This window comes from Glycine max, chromosome 8 (genome assembly GCF_000004515.6).
Source record: "Glycine max cultivar Williams 82 chromosome 8, Glycine_max_v4.0, whole genome shotgun sequence".
NCBI lineage: Eukaryota > Viridiplantae > Streptophyta > Magnoliopsida > Fabales > Fabaceae > Glycine > Glycine max.
The window spans coordinates 1353928-1363695 of record NC_038244.2 but is presented as its reverse complement, the minus strand read 5'-3'; the positions used below and the strand labels follow the sequence as shown (position 1 = coordinate 1363695).

General features: G+C 31.9%; 1 protein-coding gene across 1 annotated transcript; it reads right to left on the bottom strand.

Moving 5' to 3' along the window:
- Positions 1-853: 853 nt before the first annotated feature.
- LOC100792789 (homeobox protein BEL1 homolog) lies at positions 854-4953 on the bottom strand. The gene is made up of 5 exons (XM_003532861.5): positions 4445-4953; positions 3222-4334; positions 2334-2719; positions 1789-1849; positions 854-1632 (listed from the first exon to the last, which is right to left on the bottom strand). Exons 2-5 carry the CDS (start codon positions 4173-4175, stop codon positions 1093-1095), a joined length of 1941 nt encoding a protein of 646 aa, XP_003532909.1. The 5' UTR covers positions 4176-4334; positions 4445-4953; the 3' UTR covers positions 854-1092.
- Positions 4954-9768: the final 4815 nt, after the last annotated feature.

Genomic DNA, 9768 nt, shown 5'->3' with positions numbered 1-9768 from the left:
TTAAATTCTTTATTATTATGATAAAAAAATTATACTTTTAACTTGCACTATACAGATAAAAAAATTTGATATAACTATTACATGCATCGGTTCACGTACATTATCATTTAAAGAGCTCTTTTTAAAAAAAAGATTAAAAGAGTTCTGTTTCTTAACAGAAAATAATAATTCTATTTCATTTTCTCTTATTAATTAAAAATAAATTAAATATACACGAATGATTTATGGCATACGATGCAATAAATAATAATGAAGAGAAATAAATAAATATGAGTGTACAATAGCCATCTATATATCTAGCTAGATACGTACACAAGCGACAATGAGGGGCAGTAAATACCTATCCGTCTCTCGTTTTTGTGATTCTGTTTATCAACTTTTTAAGACAAGTTGCGTTCAATAAAGAGCTTGCATGATACATCTCATCTTAAAAAACCCTAGTGCCTCCAACACTGTTGTAGAAGATATCATTTTAATGGCACAAAAAAAGAAGAAGGGGAGCCGGTGAACCAATCATAAAGCAGATATATCATAAAGCAACCAATTCTTATTGGCACCAGAAATTGTACGTCTTCACGAAGTGATCAATAAGGGACCACGTTAAACCACCAAATTATCTTTGATATTTATTTTTTCCAAGTCGGTCTGGTTCGTAGCATCCAACCAAAACTGTGCAGCGAAAATGATTTATTGTCTTTTTTACAATATTCCTTTCTTTTCGTCAATAACTACGTACAAATATCTTCATTATCCCAAAAAAAGAATTTATTTATTTTCCACTTGAGCGGATGTTTCAGCAGTAAATGGAAACTTAACCCCCATAAACAAAACAGATCATGTAGCTAGCTTCATAAAAAGAAGGTCTACCAATTTAAGTGTAGCTAAAATTTCTATATGGAAGCATTAATATATATATATATATATATATAACTATGTACTATATATATGTGCTGATTAATTAAAAACAAAACAAAACTTTCTACTTTAATTAAGTTGACTACCATAATGTATGTACTTACTTACGTGACACCTAAATCCACGTCCTCCATGATATTGAATTGAGACTATTTTTATTTGATTCTATATATATTATCATACCAAATGATCATGAAGCAAGTGTGTCCCCATGAGATTCCTATAAGGCATGTTTTGTCCTTTGCCATCCACAAGAGAGTACTGAACTGTTTGGCAATCTTCAATCTGATCCCGTGGGTAAAACATGGAGCTCTGTGTTGCCGCTGGCGGGAATGCTAAACTCACCCCGCTTTCACCGTGCTGCTGTAACCCCAGCGTCAACGACACGCCGCCACTGTGTCCGGAGGAGTACTGGTGCGTGTAGGACCAAAAGTCAAGCTCCACCGACCCGAATGCGTCCATTTGGTTGTCGTTTTGGATGGTTTTGCCGCTCTTTGTGTCGTTTTTGTCATCTGGGTTGTTGACGATAGACGACATGCACTCTGAGTCAATTCGAACGAGTCGAGCCTGTGTTGGCTTCTGATCCCCGAGAATATTGATGCCTCCTCCCTCCGACGATGCTACGTCGTTTTGATGCTCCTTCTCTTCTTCCAAATACATTTCCTCCACCATTGGCTTCCATAGCCTCACCCTCGCGTTAATAAACCAATTCGAAACCTGCATCCAAATTCAACACACACGTGTCACCGAACAAGATTAATCAATTACTAGTAATTTTCTTCTTTCAAGTCAATCGCGTTGCGTGCATGTAATAACAACGATTAATTTAGTTGTGTTAATATTCAAATTAATTAAACTTATATATACACGTGCCTGACTTTTGGAGAGACCGGTTTGGCGGGCTAGGATATGTTTATCAACATCGCTTGGGTACCTGCAAAGGTTTAATTTTCACCCAAATACAATTAATTAAGAATAAATGTGAGTGACCTTCCGTGGCATGTAGGAATTACTAATTCATTAATCATTAGAGATAACTCTAGTGGAGAAAGGGGCCCTACGTAGCAGTTGAGAGAAAGAGGCAAAAGGAAAATAGCTTATAAGAAATAGAAAATGATTGAAAATAATGTGACAAAATACCAAAAGATGGAATCTCAATGGTGATGCACAGAAGCTACTAAAATTAATAATAATGTGTATTGGCATATAGTTGTTTTTTCAAGCGTGAATGATTGATTGAGATTCTACCATCAACTGCCAATACTTGTTCTCATCTATTGATTTGGAGAAAACATTGATTCCTTGGCAAAATCTATTTTCTACCTTGCTTTTTTTTTTTTACCTTTAACTTCAATTTCATCAATATATAGTTAGTTAGCAATAAATTACGGAAAAAATAAGAAGAGGAGAGGAATTACGGATGCAGAAAGTGCTCGAAAAGCCAAGCTCGAAGAACTGAAACGGATCGTTCGGGAAGGCCACGTTGGGGTCTCCAAGGATGAGTTTCCATGATGCTAATTTGCTGAAAGGCCCTTTGTTGTCTCAGTGATTGGTCAATGATTTTAAGCCTAGGTGTTTCGCCCCTTGTTGTGCCGGGTACTGCAGCGAGTTCTTTCTCTCCCATGCCTTTTCTTGTGGCTCGAATTTGATCCATAATTCCATCCTTCAAACACCTAAAATGCCTTGACATGGCTTTCAAAGCCAAAGCCGAGTAAACAGTGGCTGCACCATTACCCGCCACTGCTTCAAAGGAGGACATCACTGCCTTCATTTGGTCACGGTAGTGTTTGTATCTTCTATCAACCTTGACAACAACAAAAAAGTGAAACAAAAGTAATATATAAATTTCACTTTCACTTTCAAACTTATAGCCACCTTAGAATTGAACGAGTCTATATGCAAAGATATGAGTTAAAGTAACTGAAACAAGACTAAATTAACAAAGTTGCTAAGAAAAGGTAAAAGGCAAAAGATTCGGAGTTTTGATTGTGAAGATCAATATATATTAAAAAAAAAGCTAAATTGTTACGAGGTGGCATTGATGAAAAGGCCGCACCCGCTGCTTAATTAGTTCAGGAATCAAAGTGGAAAGATCCCAATCCCATCAACCCACACCAACGAAAAGTTACGAACATGGATTGTGACGGGTAATTCACTTGAAGTAAATGCATGGTTTTTACTCACTTTTTCCATGTTAGGTGGAACAATCAATCACACAAAAGAGATATTTCCTTTGCCAAGTACAAATTAAACTCTTAAATGAAGCCAAACAAAACTAAGAATATTCGAGAAACGTATGTACGTACCTCTTCCAGCATCGCGAGCAGCCTTGTCTTTCTCTTCTGCAATTCCACAAACTCTAGAGAGCTAAGAGAATGGTTCTTGGAGGAACCACCACCGTTATTATTACCTTCTTCCCACTGCTTGTTCTTTTGCTTTGGCACATCATTTTCCTTTGTCCCTAGGCTACAAAACTCGTTCAGAAGGACCTGTGAAGGCACCAAGAACTTGGAGTTCTTGATTAGAAAATGTCCCTGCTGATAAATATTCGCAGCTTTGTTAGGACTCAAATACCCATCTTGCAACATTTCTTGTTGTTGTTGAGCATTGACTGGCTTTCCAAAAAAACCCTCTCTTGAAACAAAATCAGAAAGATGCTGCTGATGATGATGATGGCTTGTTGTTTGTCTTAGCTCAAAAGATTGCAAGCCAATACCTGAAGGATTGGTTGAACTAAGAGAGAGTGAAAGGCCTTGACTCGGCCTTTCGTTACCTTCACAAGGGAACACGCACCTTAAAGAAGAATCATCAACCATTAGCCTGTTCTCTTGCCACGGGGCAGAATCATGGGCACCACCGACAACTAAGTTATCGGTACTTGTCTCAGAATTAATCCCTGATGTGAAGTCTTGCTTATTATACTTATGATCATGCTGGTGGTTATAAAAATTGCTACAAGACTCGTTCATCGTTTTGGAAGAGGAAGGACCCGCGTGTTGACCTGGTTTGCAGAAGAAACTTTTCCACATGACACCGTTGCTTTCACTGTTTTGCTCAAGGTTCTTGGAAAACCCTATCATCTCCATGCCTGTGGTGAGGTTGAACATCTCTGGGTCGGTCTCGGTCACAAAGCCTTGGATGTGGTTCATCAGATGGGATTGAATAGTTTGGTTATGGGATGACACATCTGAGTAGAACAACCCATGATGAGTTGATGAAGCCATGTCCTTGGATTTGTCTTCACACAATTGTCGGGCCATATATGATGAAATTATCCTGAGTATTCGCTTTCACTTCTTGTGTTAATCTGTGTCCCGGCCCAATAACACTTTGCGTTTATTATGTTGTAAGGGCTGTGTTTTATCAGGGTTGAGGTTGATTATCATATCCCACAATAGAACCCCTCCTCTAGTTAAAAACTGAAGAAAGCAAGAAATGAAATTTTATGTGTGTGTATGACTTATAACTCATGGGTATATATATTTTGCTAGTTGCTAAGTGAAGCAATTGAAAGAGAGGAAGACCTTACCTTAACGGAAGCTAGATAAGTGGAATAGGAAGGTTATAAGGGTAGGTCGTAGGTGGGTATTGGATAAAAGTGGTGGTGATCATGGTGATCTGTGGATGCAGATTGACGAGGAAGGTAAATCAGAGGGGAAGTGGGAGCTGTTTTTCCTTAGTGTTGTGATTTAAAAAGGCAACATGAGGGTACCATGAAAACCAATCTAGCTAGGAAGAAAGATGAGATATACTTCCTCAGAAATAGGGGTGATGATGATGACCTCCATGCTAAGATCATCATTGATATTAATATTTCTCCTCCTCCTCCAGTGCTCTCTCTCTCTCTCTCTCTACCTATTAAAAGAAGTAGGTCAATGAAGAAAGATATATATAAATACAAGTATACAACCAAAAAAGTCTTCGTTTAAAGGGATGAAAAATCAAGAAAATTTCTTCAATTATTTCGTCCCAAGTATTAAAAAAATTCTACAATCACGAAAAATTAATAGTATTAAAAATCTCTATCTTAAATTGAATACAAATAATTTATTCCATAATGTATATATATAATCTTACAGAAGTATTAACAAATTTAATTTTAATTAATATAATTTTTATTAATTTTATCATTGTTATATCACTTAATAATTTACATATATATTTTTAATTATATAAAATAAAATAACACATTTTTATAAAATAATATTTTACACAATAATTTATATAAGTTAAATTAATTATAAAAGGCAATAATATATATTAAACCCTTATTTAGTTACCATGAAAATGAAAAAGAGAAGAAATTAAAGGAAAAAAATGTGTGGAAGTTTACTATGCATGCATGTGTGTTTGGTTGGGTAAATTGCATTAAAAAATATGATTTTAATGTGAACCTCATGATTTTTACACTTTTTTTAAACAACTGACTATTATCTATTATTTCTCTTTATTTATTTATTTTCATATCATATCATTTATAAATCTATATTTTTCTCACTCTAGGTGTCTAATAATATAATATGTTGGGTGTACAATAATAGTTTTTCAATTCTAAAATAATTCATTTTTTTAATTAAAAAAACTAACCGTCTATGCAAAGTACATAGAGAGCGTGGACCAGGAACAACTATAAAGTAACGATAGCTCGTTGCCTTTGTATATATTAAACTACAACTGTTTTTTTTTTTTTTAAGGCATATTAAACTACAACTGTCTACAGGCCGCTGCATATGAGTTGCTCTTTGATTTACTAACACCGTGATTTTTCACAATAATATATATAATCATTCTTTTACTTGGTCTTTTTGTTTTTTGTTTTTTTACATCCATTGATTCAATTAAGTGATTTGTGACAGAACGTATCTTGCATAAAAGTGATAAAACATTACCGCTCATAAATTCTCCATTTATAATGTATGTTTATTTTTTATTGATACAAATTTTTAAGAATTTGCACGCAGGCATATATTAAATTCTTTCTCATCGGAAAAACAAATATACATATAACACTGCAAGACCAAATTAGTAGTAATAATTCTTCTAGCAGCTTTCAATTCAAATTTGTAACTGTGTATAGGGTCTCCATCGAGCTGCAGGAACCAAAATATGTTACCTAATGACCGTGAATTGTGTTATTCATTTTCAATTCATGGTTTAAATTTAAAAATAAAAATGGGGACAGGAATAAAGAAATCTCTGTAGGGAACGAATCCCGAGATTGAAGTCATTCCTAAGTACAGTAAAGTGTTTTACAGGCTTTTTCAGACGGGTTTGAGTGAGGACTAGGAGGGTTTTGTTGGACATGGATCGTTGGTGGGTCCTACCTACGTTGTCTTCCTGAACAAAGCTACCAGAGTTATTCTCTTCTCTTCTCTTGTGTTACTGTCAACACACAACACACAGACACTAGTATTATAAAGTTTTGTAAGCTTATTAAATCAACTAGTAACGAGTATTTAATAACTCACCTTGCATGTTAAAACGGCAATATGAGAACTAAATACTCCCCCGGTGAGAGGAAGAGCGAAAACATAAAATGTAGGTAAGAAATTGGATGTGTGTAAAAATATTACTGAATGGAGAATATGTTTGGTCAATTATATAAAAAAAAGTTCGGTCAACGCTATAAGTCTTTAATACTGTTGGAAAAAAAGATACGAGAGAGAATAAGAAAATTAAAAATAAATAGTATAAAATTAAGTATTAAGTTTTCCCTTTTGAGGTGTAAAAACAGACAACTCTTCCTACATTTAGTGCCAAGGATGAAATGAGATTAGCGACCAGAATGTTAGAAAATAGTTTTGGATTACAATATTACTTTTATACTCATAATTTTAAGAGAATATTCATATTTGTTTTCTTTATTTAATTACATTGGTAAAAGTTAAATATCAATACTCATATTCGATCTTAATCATTAAATATTTATGTATTCATATTTAATCTAGCTAGTTACTTGTATTTTAACTAATTTAATAAATTATCTTATTATCAGTCTTAATTAATATATCGTGAAAAATCAATAAAAAGAAGTTTTAATTAAAAGTAAAATATATAATTAATTTAAAATTAAGAAAATATTCAAATATATAATTCAAATTCTAATTATAAAATATTACAAGTAAAATTGTTAATTTAATTTAAAATTATTTAAGCTCTGGTGATAAAATGTAGTGAATATAATATTGATACCCATGTAAACATAATGTATAAGCATGTATTAAATGTTGGACCCAGCTCCCTTATTTTGGCCATCTAAATCTTATTAATTGGTGTATTAAAGTACTCTCTCCATTTTGCATGGGAGGGACCGCATCCTTTATTTTTATTTATTCACTGCATGCCCACGCGCATCTGCTTTCGCACACAATGGTACTTAAGAACAATTATTAATCATTCATGATTATTCCGATGCAAAATTCTCTTTTTTTCTTAATTGCATAAAAAGTATAGTGAACATTATTACTACCACTGATTCCTTTTGCTGTGTATGTTGGTACTCCTTTATCTATTTCAAGGCCATTCGAAGAAATAATTTTGTAAAATAAAATTAAAATGTTGTCTTACCTATTATAAGAATCATAGATGTAAGTAAAATTTTGATATTGGCTTCTTTGTAAGCCATTATTATTGGCGACATCCAATTTTGCATTTTGTCATTTTTAATCAGAAGCACCTTTCAAGTCCAACCGTGTTTTGCATCAGTCAATTGCTATAGATTTTCGTGTTCGCAAGAACAGATTTTTTATTTTTTTTTTATTTTTGTGAATTCCATTTCAACAACATGCATGAAAAACAATACAACAAGGTAGATTGAATTAAGCATACCGTCCAATCTGTTATATATGGCATAAATCTTAGTATATATTTGAATAAAAATTTATAACATCAATTTTAAAATAAAAATTTAATTTTGGTAAGAAAATTTTTTGACTTTATAAAAAATAATTTAAATAAAATTAATGAAAAAAATTCTATATTTTAAAAGTATTAACCTTATCTATTAATATATTATTAAAGTAAAATAAAATAGTACATCTAAATATTATTATATATTTGAATAAAAAATTATTTTTTGTAAAAAAAAATTGTGTTTACAAATAAATAAATTTAATGGAAATCAATTTTATATTTAAAAATATTAACCTTATTTATTTATATATTATAGAAATCAAATAAAATAGTGACTTTGTTACCTTTTTTATCCCTCATGTATCATAAATTCACAATAAAGCCACATTGGCATATGTAATAAGCATTACGTAAACCATCATATTATCCTTACCGTCTAGTGTTATAAGAGTAAAATTTGCATGTTAAATATCTAATAAAAAATTAATGAAAGATTAAAATTACATAATTAAATATAACACGTAGAGGATTCAAATTGTACAATTAGAACCACAACCAAAATTGCACAATTGCAATACTTGAGAGGACAAAAGTATAATAAAACTAAAATAAATAAAAACATTAGTCTTTAACAAAGAAAAAGTATGATATTTTCTTAAAAATGACACACACACATATATATATATATATTTGGGCGACCATGAATAGGAAAGCAAAGGGTGGTAGGCATGCATTTGTTGCGTCATAATACTGATCTTTTGGGCTGGTGCCTATGGTTAGAGGGTAGTAATTACAAGATGAGTGAGAGTGTTTTGTGGTAGGAAATTGGAAGAGTGAATGAAATATTGAAAAAGAGAGTGCCCACCACAGCTTTAATAAAAAGGTGGTTGTGTTGGTGGTCCTCTCATTTCTCCGCCGCTTGCCAAATTTCTCTTCTCTCAGCCCAACCATGATGTCATTACCCTTCTTTACTCACTCACCCACTTTCTGTTTTTTCTCTCTGAATCCGATGATGCTTTAGGCCTCTGTCTGCGCATGAATCCTCATTCCTCCCCCGACCAACAACACCTCCAACCAGATTTCACCGCACAAATACTATGTACCTTTTCTAAAACAACAATCACCATTCTTATTAATTACTACTGCTTCTTTATTTTACATATTCTTCTATTAAGAAAAATGAAGAAAAAAGGGAGAGAAAAATTCTATCCTTTCTTTCTTTTTTATATAAAAAAGTAAAGAAATGAAAGCGAGACGAGTAATATAAAAAAAATAACATTACTATAATACTATTTCAGGACTCTGTTATTATCATAGTTGATTATTTTACACTTTCTTTCCATGGTATGAGTGCCCCAATATTTACCTAAAAGTAACAATGAAGAAATACTAAATTTTCTTATAAAAAAAATACTAATTTTTAAATATTAGAGTTCACTGATTATTATTATCAATTAAAACAGTTTTACTATTAATCAATAGAAATCATGATTGATGTGGTTATACATTGCGATTTATAATCAGATATAACATTGCAAGAAGTATAATTATGCATCATTTAAAATAAGTAATAACAGTGTAAAAATTGTTTGACGTGGTTAGTATATAGTTTATTTTCTGTCTGTAAAATCTGACAGCATAGTAGGAGAATGTAGCTATCTAAAAATTAGTTTGGTAAAAAAAATGGAATTGAATTGATCTTAAAGTGTTTTAATTAGTTCGATTTTATTATCTAAACAGTTAAATTGATTTAAAATCAAACTGATTGTAAAAGATTGATTATAAATGATTTTCGAACTAGTTTTTAAATTATTTTTTTAAAATAAAAAAAATATTTAAATAAAAATCAATTCAATTAACTGAAATTTTTTTTCAAAAACAATTTGACTAACAAAATTAATTTTATAAAATAGTATATTTATTTTTTCTTAAAATTAATTCTGACTTCGAATCGAATCAATAGTTTTAATATTCCTAGTTACACCCCATAGAGTACCTTAC